This window comes from Scyliorhinus canicula, chromosome 6, assembly GCF_902713615.1.
Source record: "Scyliorhinus canicula chromosome 6, sScyCan1.1, whole genome shotgun sequence".
In the NCBI taxonomy this organism is placed as follows: Eukaryota; Metazoa; Chordata; class Chondrichthyes; order Carcharhiniformes; family Scyliorhinidae; genus Scyliorhinus; species Scyliorhinus canicula.
In genome coordinates, this window is record NC_052151.1 from 59,299,414 (window position 1) to 59,314,285 (window position 14,872).

A 14,872-nucleotide genomic window follows, 5' to 3' on the forward strand; every position below is an offset into this window, starting at 1 on the left:
GGTCTCGCTTCTGTCCTGGCTGACGACACTGGGGCCTGTCCTCCTCCGAAAACACGTGAGGAGCCATAAGTCCGACCCCCTTGTCGACAGGGTCCAGCTCCTTCACGCCAACCCCCAGTACGCCTACATGGCACACCACGACAGGCGACAAGATACAGTCTCCCTCCGGGACCTGGAACCCGCAGGTTCCCCTGCGACCATCACCTACCCTCCCCACCCCACCCCTACATGGCCTATAACCCCCCTACACCCCTTCCCCCCCCATCGCCAACCTACAGGGATGAAGCTCCACATCCTGTGACTGCTGAAGCCAACATGGCATGACTGTTTGAAAACCAGCTGTCCCTACCACCAAGATAGCTTCCCGGGTTCAACACCCGTGCCACAGCGAAACCAGAGCTCAGGCGATCGCAGCGAACAATCAAGGCGCCGAACAGACTCAACCTGTGAGCCCACTTCACCCCTTCAGTGAAGGGGGTGGACGTCAATTTTTAACAGAGAGTGAATGTATTACTGCAACCATTCACCATTGTATTACATTACATTGTATTGTAGTGTGTTGATGCCCTTGTGGGCTCCACCTATGGACTACTATTGTATTGCATTACATTGTGTTATGTTGGTGCCCTTATGGGCTCCACCCCCTCAGGAGAGTACGGAGCAGTCGTACGCAGGCACAGTTCCAGCTGATTAAAACCACTGTTCACTTCAACTCTCCGTCTCATGTGAATTGATGGTCGCATCAGCTTTGTATGATGTGAAATCTCATGAATTGTAAACATCGTTAGCAAATTACTCATTCTTTTAACACTTTTAAAAACATTTGTAGGATTTGTCTGTCGCTGGCAAGGCAAGCCTTTGTAGTCCATTGCCCTCAAGGTGGTAAGCTGCCTTCTCCAACTGCTGTAGTCTGTGATGTAGGTGTATCCACAGTGCTGTTAGGAAGGGAATGGCTGGATTTCAAACCTGTGACAGTGAAGAAACAGCAATATACAGGATAGGGTGTGGTTTGGAGGGAAATTCGCCTCTTAGAATCATGGAATTTACAGTGCAGAAGGAGGCCATTCAGCCCATCAAGTCTGCACCGACCTTTGGAAAGAGCAGCTTACCCAAGCCCACATCTCCATGTTATTCCCGTAACCCAGTAAACCCACTCAACCTAACCGGAAGATAAGATGCTGTTCTTCCAGTTTGTGTTGAGCTTCACTGGAACATTGCAGCAGGCCAATGACAGACATGTGTGCATGGGATCAGGGTCTTAGGTTAAAATGGCAAGCAACGGGCTGCTTAATCTGGAATGAGTGTTTTGGGCCTGGGTGTTAAGCATGGAAGAGGTAAAGGGGCAGGTGTTACACCTTCTGCGATTGCACAGGTAGCACCTACCTGGGTGATGGGTGATGGTGTTGGGTATGGTGGAGGAGTGTAATAGATTATCTCGGAGGGAACGGTCTCTGCGGAATGCTGACAGAGGGAGTGAAGGGAAGGTGTTAGGTGGTGGCATCATGTTGGAGTTGGTGAAACCCAGAGTTGGAGATGTGCAGAGTAGGTGGATTGGCCACACTAAATTGCCTCTTAATTGAAGAGAAAAAGAATTGAGTACTTTAAAATTAACAAAAATTCCTCCAATCACGCCAAAGCGCCGATACTCTCCATCTAAGCAAGACTCGCTTCCGGACTATTAGAGAGGCGAAGGCCAAGACATTGGCCTTCTGTGAGCAACATTGTATCCAACCTCCATGGGGCCTGCTGAGTGCAGCCTGTCTCCAACCACATGGTGTGGGTGAGATCCGGTACCACAATTGCCAAGTACCCCACCCCCACAACCCTGGGCAGTAACGACTTCCCCATCACAAGGAAATCAATATGGGAGTATATCCGATGCATATGAAAAACAAAGGAAAACACCTCCCTCGGGAATCTAAATCTTTACTGGTCCACCCCCTCCACCCCCCCCCCCCGCAATCTGTTCTGTGAATACCAGAAGCTCCTTTGCCATCCCCGATGTTGTACAGGATTTGGAGCTCGTCCTGTCCAGCCTTGGATCCAACACACAATTATTGTTTCCCCCCCCCCCCCCATAATTAATTGATGCAAGTCAAGCTCAGGGATGGCCAACACCTTCTCGATGATGCCTGTCATCCCAGTTTGATGCATATATGTTCACTAACACGTCACTTACTATCACATATTCCCCCCCCCCCCCCCCCCCCCCCCCGAGTCCATCAAACTATTAGCTACTGAAGAGGTCACCCTCCTATTGATCAGCACCGCGGTCCCCTCGTCCTCGCATCAAACTCAAATGGAATACTTACGCTGCCTACCCTTTCCACAGTCTTGCCTGGTCCCGAACTCTCAGATGTGTCTCCTGCAAGAAAACCACATCTGCCTCCAAACTCTTTAGATGGGCAAACACTTGGGGCTTTTTAACTGGCCCATTTAATCCCCTCATGTTTTGTGTAACCAACCTGATTGGGGGCCTCTGAACAGCCATATCCCATCCGTAAGGACATTCGTCAGGATCCCAACTTGTACCGACACTAAGCGTACCCAAGGTGGCTGCTGTCACCGGGCTTGTAAGTCATACAGTGCGGTATGAGGCCCTTCGGTCCAACAAGTCTGCATCAGCCCTTGGAAAGAGCACCCCATTTAAGCTCACAACTCCACCCCAACCCCGTAACCCCATAACCCTTCGGACACCCAGGGCAATTTAGCGTAGCCAATCTACCTAACCTGCACATCTTTTGACTGTGAGAAGAAACCGGAGCACCTGGAGGAAACCCACGCACACACGGGGAGAACGTGCAGACTCCGCACAGACAGTGACCCAAGCCGGGAAATGGACTTGGGACCCTGGCGCTGTGAAGCGACAGTGCTAACCACTGTGCTACCGTGCCGCCCAGGTGTTGTTGAAGGATCCCTTGAGTTGGTGCAGTGCATCTTGTAGATGATACACACTTCTGTATCAATGGTGCAGGGAGTGAACATTTAAGGTGATAATTGGGAGTGGCAATCAAATTAACTGTTCTGGCCTGGGTGGCGTTGACCTTTGAGTTTTGGAGCTGTATTCATCCATTCAAGTGCTCTGGGAAGTCAGGGAATTACTTGTCCCTGAATTCTAAACCTTGGACTTTCTCTTGTAGCCACAGCATTTAAATGGCTTACCTCATTCAGTTTCTGGTCAAAGATAACCACTAGGATGTTGATCAGTGGGTTAATCAGCAAAGGTAATGCCATTGAAGATGGTTAGATTCTCTCTTTTTGGAGATGGTCATTGCCTGGCAATTAAGTGGCCAATAACATTCGTGCCACATATTAGCCTGAAACCTGAATGTTGTCCATCTCATGCTGCACATAGACGGGCTGTTTCAATATCTGAGGAGTCATGAATGCTGCCGAGCACTGCAATTATCAACAAACATCATCACTTCCACTTCACATCTCTACAAAATTGAGTTGTAGCCACCTTTATCTTCTGGAACCCTGCTCAATGTACATGCTCACCTTTCCAGGAGAAACATGTTTTAAAAACACTTAACTTCAGCAAAATGGAGTTTCCAGTAATCTGATGTGCATAAAGATGTCTCTGCTTCCAACTTCAGTGAAAAGCGAAGACAAAATGTTGCAGCACACAAAAGGCAACCATCAGTTTCATCATATCCAACTCTCCCATCAATGTGGTTACCAAATCTTACTAAAGGTTCCAAAAACTGGGTCATCTATTTGCATGCCATTCCAGAGAGATAGCCTAACTTTTTATGTAAGAAATAAAGTAATTTGAGCCAGCAATGGGCATGAAAGAAATCTCCAGACAGTAGTCTACCTATAAATAAAACCACCAAAGAAATGATTCCATTATTCAAGCTCCAAATTGTCATAACATTCACAAGATCGTTCTGATAGCATGAGGAAGCAGTCAAGTAATGCGAGTGGAAATCTGACCCAATTAAAAAAGACAAGCAATGAAAACACGAGGTAAAGACAACCAGAAGGAGGAAGACCTTTTACTGTGTAGCTTTTTTAATGGGTTTACAGTTAAAGTTTACAGCACCCCCTATGACAACTGCAAAGTGTGCAAAACTAGGTAAGCAGCAACAGCAACTGATAGCACGCAAGCTCATTGTTTTGCAAGCAGTTCAAAACTTCCGTGCTTTTGTTCTGTCTTAGACCATGGTTACTGCTGTGGAACCCGTATCAGTGGAGTACGACATTCAGTCAGCAGTCCTGTGTAACTCCAAATCGACTTCACGTGGAAGCCAGTCACGATGTGCCCTGTTTGTCCTTGGATACTTTCTCTCTGATACATCTCTAATGTTAGGATACTTCATGGAAAATAAGATTACCAGTTGTCAAACACAATTCTAAATTATACCATACTCACCCAAGCTTTCTGCATGGGTGCTTATGCACTTGGCTTTAGTGCATTCATCAAACAGGGTGCAACACTGGAGTAATGTTCGCATTTTCATATTGAAGTGCATCTTAGTTTCCTTGGATGAAAAAGTGCAGTAAATGTACCCACAAACTCTTATCTGATAAAACAATTTGGGTTGAGAAAGAGATCTTTCATTTCCATTCTGCACAGCATTGGGGAAATAATCACCAGGTTACCTCTTGGAGAGATAATACCGGAAACTCATTTTTTCATTGCCCGATTAGCATGGACTTTTCTTTTCTGCATCGTACTTCCCTATCAATTATAGGCTCCTTTAACCTGTCTTAACTCTGCATCAATTGCCAAAGAATTATGACCATTATTCATACCAGTTATTTTTTATGGCCACTTTGATTGCCCAAGGTGAATTGTTTTGCTTTGAACTTGTAAACCTGTTTTTCCTTTACACTGGCCAAGTTAATTTACAACCAGAGGAGAGTTTACCCCAGGAATCTAGCTGCATACAAGCCCAGGTTGCAGTACTGACTGAACACTATACTGCTCACTGGTAACTTTTAGAGTAAGTAATACTTCCATTCAATTATAATTAATAATTATCATGAAACAAAATAATATTGTGACATGCCATGCAAGTTTGGTCTTTGATCTTTCATGGAAAATCAGAAACTTGACCAGCAAATAGAAACGGAAGGATTTTGTTTGTGAAAGTGAAGTATTGTGAAAGGGTATTATTCTTGATAATATCACATCTAGTTTCACCTGACTCAACGTCTAATCACACAACTAACAAACAGAACCCTGACTGTAAATTTTGGCCAGGCATTTTAAACCACTTTGGCCATATTCCCTCCAGGGTTGAAATCCATTTCAGGAAGTCAATGTGCAGCAGAAAAAAATAAAAGGGCAGCTCAGTGACTTTTTAAAGCAAGTTGCTAATTAAGCTCAGTGCTGACTGAACATTCAAGATCACACTTTGCCAAACCCACATAATCTGGTCTTCTTCATCCCCTGGTTGACCCACCCCACCCAGAGTAGTAATTTGAACCATCAATCCATTAGTACACTGTCTCATCTATTACAGAATCCAACTATTCACAAACGACATTAATGAATTTAATGAAGGGACTGTAGCCAAATTTGCTGATTTCATAGAATTTACAGATCAGAAGGAGGCCATTCGGCCCATCGAGTCTCCATCGGCTCTTGGAAAGAGCACCCTACCCAACCCCCACACCTCCATCCTATCCCCATAACCCAGTAACCTCACCCAACACTAAGGGCACTTTTGGACACTAAGGGCAATTTAGCATGGCCAATCCACCTAACCTGCACTTCTTTGGACTGTGGGAGGAAACCGGAGCACCTGGAGAAAACCCACGCACTCATGGGGAGAACGTGCAGACTCCCCACCGACAGTGACCCAAGCGGAGAATCAGACCTGGGAACCTGGAGCTGTGAAGCAATTGTGATAACCATTATGCTACCGTGCTGCATGAGATGGAGCATATGATTACTTGCCTGCGGAAATTGCCATCAATTATTTCAAAAGAACATATCAGTGTTCCCTATTAGGGGAACAGTAGAGCCAAGGTGAATATGAGCCAGTGCAAGAAGATGCAGAACAAGACTTTTGCATAAGCCTTTTTTTCCCCTTGGCCACACAGACTCCAGGGATTTTATTTTCTAGTCAGGGTTAGGAACCTGACACTTGGATAATTTCTGAGTCCGACCCCCCAGGCAACATTACTCGCATGATGCTATCTTGAAATATAAATGCCCTAATTGCCCCAGAGGCAAGTTCGACACCCAATTATTGGCCACCGAATGCAACGAAGGAGGCAGGAGCTGTCTGCAGATCCTGAGCAGCAAAAGCAAATGGCAGCCGTGATGAGGCTTGCCACTGCCTTTAGATGATGCAAAGATGGGTAGGAAAGCAAGTTGTGAGGAGGATACAAAGAGCCTGTAAAGGACTATGATAGGTTACGTGAATGGGTAAAAATTTGGCAAACAGAATCTAAGGTCGGAAAATGTGATGTCGTCCATTTGACAGGAGAATTGAAAAGCAGAAAATTATTTTAAATGGAGAGAGTCTACCAAATGCTGCAGTAGAGAGCTCTGGGCATCTTTATACATCACAAGAATCAGCATTCAGATACAGAAAGTAATTAGGAATCCTAATGGAATGTTAGCCTTTATTGTAAAGGGATGGAATATAAAAGTAGGCAAGTCTTGATACAACTGTATAGTGCATTGTTGAGACTACGCCTGGAGCAAGGTGTATAGTTTTGGTCATCTTACTTAAGAACAGCCTTGCACTGGAATTTTGACAAAGTTCACTAGGCTGATTCCTGGGATGAAGGGGTTTGCCAATAAGGAAAGGTTAAGTAAAACCTGGATGTGTCCTCTTGTGGGGGAATCCAGAACTAGAGGGCACAGTTTAAAGATAAAGGGTCTCTAAATTAAGATGGAGATGAGGAGGAATTTCTTCTCTCAAGAGGGTCGTTAGTCTTTGGAATTCTTTTCCTTAGAGAACAGTGGAAGCTGAGTCATATATGAAGGTCGAGTTAAGACAGATTTTTGACTGAGAAAATAATCAAATGTTACGGGGCACAGGCAAGAAAGTGCCATTAACACCACAATCAGATAAGGCATGATCTGATTGAATGGTGGAGTAGGTTCAATGAGCCAAACGGTCTACCCCTGTTCCCATTTCTTATGGTCTTATTTCTGTGAAACTAACTGTTTGCAACTAGGCAGGCTTTTCTGTTCTTCATTATTTCCCCTGCAGGCCATAGGCTGAGTTAGATGGACGCCCGGTCTCTGCCGTATGTTATACGAGTGCAGTTTCAGTTTTCCATCTTGTTCTTTCTTCTTTCTTGTGGGTACTCAGATAAAAGCAAGTTTACTTTGGGTTTAATCAGCTGCTGTAAACCAGTGTGCTTAATCACATCTTAAGTTATGTTGAGTAAAGTCATTAAATTAGCTAGAATATAAAAGCAGATGTTTCGTCACATCTTCTCTACTGGAGTTATACCGAGCAGCTTCATTCCACTGGCCAGCACAGAAGAGGTTCCTTTGAAAAGCAGAAATCTTGCCTAGAACAAAGAGGAATAGAGGTTAAATATCTCTTGGGAGTGTTGATATTGGATGAACAACTTTGGCAATAACATACACTTCTTGGAAATACTCATTTTATTTAAAGCAAAATACTGTGGATGTTGCAAATCTGAAATTAAAACAGAAAATGCTGAAAAAAACTCAGCAGGTCTGGCAGCATCTGTGGAGGGAGAAACATGGTTAACTTTGAGTCTTGTACTCAGACTGTTATGACGAGGCGCTATACTGGACTCAAAATGCTAACCCAGTTTCTCACTTCAGAGATGCTGCCAGACCCGAGTTCTTGTTGCCCATTTTATTAGTTCTTCCATTCAACTGTAAAAAAAAATTAATAAAAAGTTGTCAGTTAACTATACTTTATATCTATAAAATAAAACAGTTGATTTGTGCTAATGCGTGTAAAATGCTCATGTTTCATTGATATGTTCAATGCAATATTAACAAAGACTGTGATCCAAACCATAGTTTCTCAGAGTCTTTTGACTTAATTTCTCTGATTTCTTTGTTTCTTTCATAGAATTTACAGTGCAGAAGGAGGCCATTCAGCTCATCGAGTCTACACCATCCCTTGGAAAGAGCACCCTACCCAAGCCCACACCTCCACCCTATCCTCGTAACCCAGTAACCTCACCTAAACGTTTTGGACACTAAGGGCAATTTAGCATGACTAATCCGCCTAACCTGCACATCTTTGGGCTGTGGGAGGAAACTGGAGCACCCGGAGGAAACCCACGCAGACACGGGGAGAACGTGCAGACTCCACACAGACAGTGACCCAAGCCGGGAATCGAACCTGGGACCCTGGAGCTGTGAAGCAACTGTGCTAATCACAATTTCTGATACACAATTTGTCACCACAATTGTTTAGTTGCATCTCCACATCATATCGTCTACATCATACAGCTAAACGCTGCCACCAAGAAAGCACAACAGCGCCTATACGTCCTCAGGAACATAGAACATACAGTGCAGAAGGAGGCCATTCGGCCCATCGAGTCTGCACCGACCCATTTAAGCCCTCACTTCCACCCTATCCCGTAACCCAACAACCCCTCCTAAACGTTTTGGACACTAAGGGCAATTTAGCATGGCCAATCCACCTAACCTGCACGTCTTTGGACCGTGGGAGGAAACCGGAGCACCCGGAGGAAACCCACGCAGATACAGGGAGAACGTGCAGACTCCGCACAGACAGTGACCCAGCGGGGAATCAAACCTGGGACCCTGGTGCTGTGAAGCTACAGTGCTATCCACTTGTGCTACCATGCTGCCCTAAGGAAACTAAGGAAATTCGGCATGTCCACATTAACTCTTACCAATTTTTACAGATGCACCATATAAAACATCCTATCGGTCTGCATCACAGCCTGGTATGGCAACTGCTTGGCCCAGGACCGCAAGAAACTTCAGAGAGTCATGAACATGGCCCAGTCCATCACACAAACCTGCCTCCCATCCATGACTCCATCTACACCTCTCGCTTTCTGGGGAAAGCGGGCAGCATAATCAAAGACCCCTCCCACCCGGCTTACTCACTCTTTCAACTTCTTCCATCGGGGAGGAGATACAGAAGTCTGGGAACACGCACGAACAGACTCAAAAATAGCTTCTTCCCCGCTGTTACCAGACTCCTAAACGACCCTCTTATGGACTGACCTCATTAACACTACACCCCTGTATGCTTCATCCGATGCCAGTGCTTATGTAGTTACATTGTATACCTTATGTTGCCCTATTATGTATTTTCTTTTATTCCCTTTTCTTTTCATGTACTTAATGATCTGCTCACAGAAAAATACTTTTCACTGTACCTCAGTACACATCATAGAATTATCATAGAATTTACAGTGCAGAAGGAGGCCATTCGGCCCATTAAATCTGCACAGGCTCTTGGAAAGAGCACCCTACCCAAGGTCAACACCTCCACCCTATCCCCATAACCCAGTAACCCCACATAACACTAAGGGCGATTTTGGACGCTAAGGGCAATTTATCATGGCCAATCCACCTAACCTGCACATCTTTGGACTGCGGGAGGAAACCGGAGCACCCGGAGGAAACCCATGCGCACACGGGGAAGATGTGCAGACTCCGCACAGACAGTGACCCAAGCCGGAATCGAACCTGGGACCCTGGAGCTGTGAAGCATTTGTGCTATCCTCAATGCTACCGTGCTGCCATGACAATAAACATGACAATAAACAAATCCAATCTAATCCAATTAAAGGTTGACGATGCGGACATTGAGCGGAACTGAATATCTTAGTTCCTCTGGTTGTTTCTGAGGATGTTATAGGTAGGTTTACTACAAAGAGAATCTCGGGGCTGAATCCGAGCTCTGTGATAGTAAAGTACACAGCCAGAAGCAAGACGAGAATGTAGCTTTGCCTCTCTGCTCTTCATTGCAAGTACTGAGCGCCGCTTTACTGGCTGTGCTACTTACCTTCAAAATGTTTAACTCCTGCTGACTAACATAGATAAATTCTAACTCCATTAGTAGCCAATCTCTTGATAACGGAGCCCAAACTCTTTAGCAGGTGTAAAATGCTTTGTATTGTTAATGTGCACCAAGCAATTGCACTTGCACTAAGCAGCTCGAGTAAACTCCAATTTAGTCAGTTTTTTACAGCGCAGCAAGAGACCATTCAGCCCATTGTCTTTGCGCCGGCCATCCAACACCTATGTATTCTTTTTTTTAAATTAAGAGTACCCCCCCCCCCCCCACCCAATTAAGGGGCAATTTAGCATGGCCAATCCACCTAGTCTATACATCTTTGGGTTCGTGGAGGTGAGACCCATGCAGACACGGGGAGAATGTCAAACTCCACATGGACAGTGACCCAGGGCCGGGATCGAACCCGGGTTCTCAGCGGTGTGAGGCAGCAGCGCTAACCATTGCGCCATCATGTCGCCACACCTATCTATTCTAATCCCATTTTCCAGTACTTGGTCCGTAGCCTTGTCTGTCATGGTGTTTCAAGTGCACATCTGAAGGCTCATTAAAATGTTGTGAAGGTGCCTGTCTCTACCTCCTTTCGGACATTGAGTTTTGGATTCCCACTACTCTCTGTGTGGAAAGGTTTTTCCTCATATTCCTTCTAAATCTCCTGTCTCTTACTGTAAATCTATGGCCCCATGTCATTGACGCCACTACTATAGGGAAATATTTCTTCCTATCTCACCCATATCCCTCATAATTTAATTAATGAATTTAACTACTATAGTATTGTCTTGACCTAGTGAAGAACAGAATAACTATCTTGGAGTGGGATTGCTAAGAGCTGCAATGCAATTCTGAACATTCAAATCCAGTTTAGCAATTGCACATCTTCACTATGCCATCACACCAGGTATACCAATTTTTATGGTTTCTTGCCGTACCCCAATTTTCGAAAGGTTTTGCCATCTCAAGAAAATCTATCTTGGCCAGAAGACCTTCTTAAGAATCATCACCAATACTTATTTGAGTTCCACAAGTTACTGAATAAAAAATTGCGAATGAGAGATGAAATCTATCTGTTGCTTCTGGATTAATTCCTAAAAGAGTTCTTTGTTAAAAAGACGACATCTAAAGGCAGCACGTAGCACAGTGGTTAGCATGAATCCCTGCCCTGGGTCACTGTCTGTGTGGAATTTGCACATTCTCTCCGTGTCTGCGTGGGTTTCACCCCCACAACCCAAAGATGTGAAAGTTAGGTGGATTGGCCATGCGAAATTGCCCCTTAATTGAAAAAAAATTGGGCACTCTAAATTTAAAAAAAAAGACAACGTCTGAAGGATTAGTCCATCTGGTTGCCTTGATATAACAAAAATGATTACTCTATTTCTAAAAAAATTAATAAAACTGAAATAACATCTTATAATAGCGGAATAGATTTGATGCGCAATACATACTGACCGTTGCTCTTTGAGGTAAGCTGCCTTTAACGTGCAGAGTCCTATGAGCTATAGAAGCAAGACGGCTGCAAAAAGGAATTTAAAAAAAAAGTCAGCACATTGATAGTTTAAACAAGGTATTGGGAAACAAGGGAGATGACCCAACTCAAGACCTGGGATAGGCAATAAATGTCTTTCCAGTATCACCCACACTCTGAAAACATAATTGGGCAACCAAGTTGGTTTAGTCCCACCAGCATCTGGCAGAGATCCCATGAACGACTCTGATGACTGTGCAATGTGTTGACCTGGATGCATACTGAAGGATCACAACTGTTTAGATTGCAGGGGAACACTTAAAAGTACAAATGGCCATTTTTTATAGTCAAGGAATAAATACAACATTTTGCTACTGACCACTAATTGTTGGATAGCAAGTTTAAGTTGGTCAAGATATTGTGAAACCCAATGATAATCCAATGCTACACCAAAACATTTAAGTCTGATTTTAATGCAGTTTTTATTTAGAGGCTGTAGCTACGAAAGGTGTTTGCAGAAAACATATATTCTGTAGAGATTAAGTTTTAGACAGCATGAGTCTTTACCTCAACATTATCAGGTAGTTAACAAGATGTTTAGGTTGGAGGTCCTCCGAAACTTGGTGCAGAACTTCATCGTACCTTAAAAACAAAAGAAAAATCTATCTGAGCTGGTCATAATGCTACATGCACTTCTTCAAAACAAAATTTCAAAGAGTACTTCCTACAGAAACAAAATAAGCAAAATAATTGCTGTGTAAGTTTCAAGTACAAAAGATTTCCACCTTTATTTGCTCAAGAGATGTGGGCGCCACTGACAAGACTGGCAACGTATTGTCCAATTGCCCTTGGGATGGTGAGGGTGAGTTACCTTCTTGAATCTTTATCATTTATGCGGTGTAGTTACACCAACAATGCTGTTAGGGCAGCTATTGCAGGATTTTGTTGCAGGGGAGTAAGCAACTAGTTATGGGTGGAATTTAGCAGGGACGGAACAAGAACCCATTAATCACGGCTATCAACTCAGGAATTATAGTTACAGAAACCTCCTCCTCCCGCACCCCCCCCCCCCCCCCCCCCCCCCCCCCACCCCCCACCCCAAAAAAAAAGCTACGTCTGTTGTCAGGGTTGTACCTGAGGAGATGCTGTAGTAAGGCAATTGCCTGAGGATCTTGTAAATAAGCTGGGTTGAACTGCGTCTGTAGATCATCTTCACAAGTTCTCTGTAAACTAAAAAAAATTCAGTTGTAAATGCACCAAGGAGAACAAGCAGTATAGGACACTGTTAACCATTAGATGGTACATTTTACTCCCAATGTGTCAGTTATTTACGAGGAACCACTTTGCAAAATATTAGTTTGAAAACAGGTCTATGTAATCTACAGATCTACGGACAGTTGGAATCTAACCTCAACAGCCTGTCGTGTAATGGAGATTTTACAATGGACAGGATTCTGGAAGCGTCTCGTTACAACCATACATATTTACAGCAGAGGGTGGCTCGTAAACACAGTCAAGGGCAGAGTGTTGGAAGTGCGAGCATCAAATGTTGCATTTAAAGAGTCCATTTTATGTCAAGGATTCCATCTTGCAGCTAAAAAAGTTTCTTCAGATATCTGCAGAAAGTCAGTACCTGAAGGGTTCAACAAATAGTTCAAATTGCCAAGGCCTCTTGTATGGCTGGTATTAATATTGCCATCAAGATCGTTATTTTGTTATTCGTGTAATTCTGGGCAATAGCTCAGTGGGCCAGACAGCTGGTTTGTGATGCAGAACATGCCAGCAGCGCAGGTTCAATTCCCGTATCAGCTTACCCGAACAGGCGCCGGAATGTGGCGACTAGGGGCTTTTCACAGTAACTTCATACTTGTGACAATCAAAGGATATTATTGTATTATTATTATAAACCTGTCTGATGACTATTGGGCTCTGGTCACCTGTTGTTTGGATGCTATGGCTGCCAAAATGACACAGACATTTCAACCACGAATCACATTGGATTTCCGGTGGCGGGGATGTGCTGAGTGGATGCAGGGAAGGTGGTTCTCCTACTGAAAGTTTGAATTTGGCACTTTTAGCCCAAAAATAGGCCACTACGCCTTCAAGACCATCACATTTACCGAAAAGTACCAGCAAACAATTCTAAGGGTCGAAAAGATAGCAGGATCAGTAAGAGCCTGGAAAGGAAGGACGGGCCGACGATGAGCATGCGGAGCGTGATGGAGCTGGCTGTACCCGAACAGGCCGAGTGGCCGAGGCACATCCCGGGTTAGCCCCCCGATAAGCGAGCGGATTGGTTCTTAAGCACAGAGACACCATCAAACTGATCTTTAACTGTATATAGGACCCACAGGTGGACAGATCCAGCCCCAAATCAGGGAAACTATTGAAGAGGCAGATTTAGGTATAAAACCTACCTACCAGGTTTAAATCACATGGGCTCCTGCTTGCAAAGGCCAGTAAGTTTCCATCGGCAGATAGCAGTAATCGTTGCTATGGCAGCAAATAAAACTTCCAAGGACTTTGTGTTTCGGCAACAATGTCTGCACTTAGAAAGTAAATTGACCATGCAGCTGCCGCTCACGTGATCATCATAGAACACAGGACAATGGGATGGGAGTCTGGGGGCTACAGCTCAGGCATAATAAATGTCTGAAAGTTTGTAGATAAGCAGAGGCACCTACCTGCTTGACAATATTATAATACTATATGCGTGCTTTGAATATGATTGGCAACTATACTCATATCTAATACATTATGTAATCTTAATTATTAGTTGTGAATGGACAGAAATATTTTTTGAACAAATGTATTCTTTTGATTGGTGTATGTTAATTAGTTGAGATAACACAAAAAAGTATAATTGCTGAATTATTTCTGTAATTGGGGAGCGGGCAAGCCATCGAGTGGTATTTTAGCTCATCTGCTATAGCCTGTAATGAAGTTCTGATCTGAAACTCAACTTAAGTGTTGTCTGGTCAGTTGGGGAGTGAAGTTGAATAACTACTGGTGAAGCTCCCGCAACACCATCAAACATGGCGAGAGAGTTGAACAACTTCATGGAGCAGATGGGAGCAGTGGACTCTTGGGAGATTCACGCACCCGGGGAGAAGGAATTCTCCTTCTCCCAGATACACAGGGTCTACATCAGGATTTGTAGTGTGCAAAACAGTGCTTCCACGGATAGTAGGAGCACAGTACTCCACAATCGTCATCTCCGACCACACGTCACACTGCATGGATGTGAGTTTGGAGACGGACCAGACACAGCACCCTCTTGCTGAAAAGGCATTCTGTGAACAGATATCACAAACCATAGACAGGTACACTACCAACAACCAGAATGGAGAGGTCTCACCCTCCATGTTCTGGGAGACACTGAAGTAAGTGATAAGGGGAGAAATTATTGTATACAAGGCGCACAAAGTTAGGAAGGAGTGGGCGGCTA

General features: G+C 44.3%; 1 protein-coding gene across 1 annotated transcript in view; it reads right to left on the reverse strand.

Annotated features, from left to right (window-relative positions):
* Positions 1–5,762: 5,762 nt before the first annotated feature.
* rars2 (arginyl-tRNA synthetase 2, mitochondrial) overlaps positions 5,763–14,872 on the reverse strand; it is a 116,569-nt gene continuing 107,459 nt past the window's right edge. The window contains exons 17-20 of the mRNA XM_038799331.1: positions 12,559–12,654; positions 11,992–12,066; positions 11,409–11,472; positions 5,763–7,488 (exon numbers count right to left, since the gene is read on the reverse strand). Coding sequence (XP_038655259.1) covers positions 7,402–7,488; positions 11,409–11,472; positions 11,992–12,066; positions 12,559–12,654 — 322 coding nt within the window. The 3' untranslated portion in view covers positions 5,763–7,401. The remainder of the gene's footprint in view (positions 7,489–11,408; positions 11,473–11,991; positions 12,067–12,558; positions 12,655–14,872) is intronic.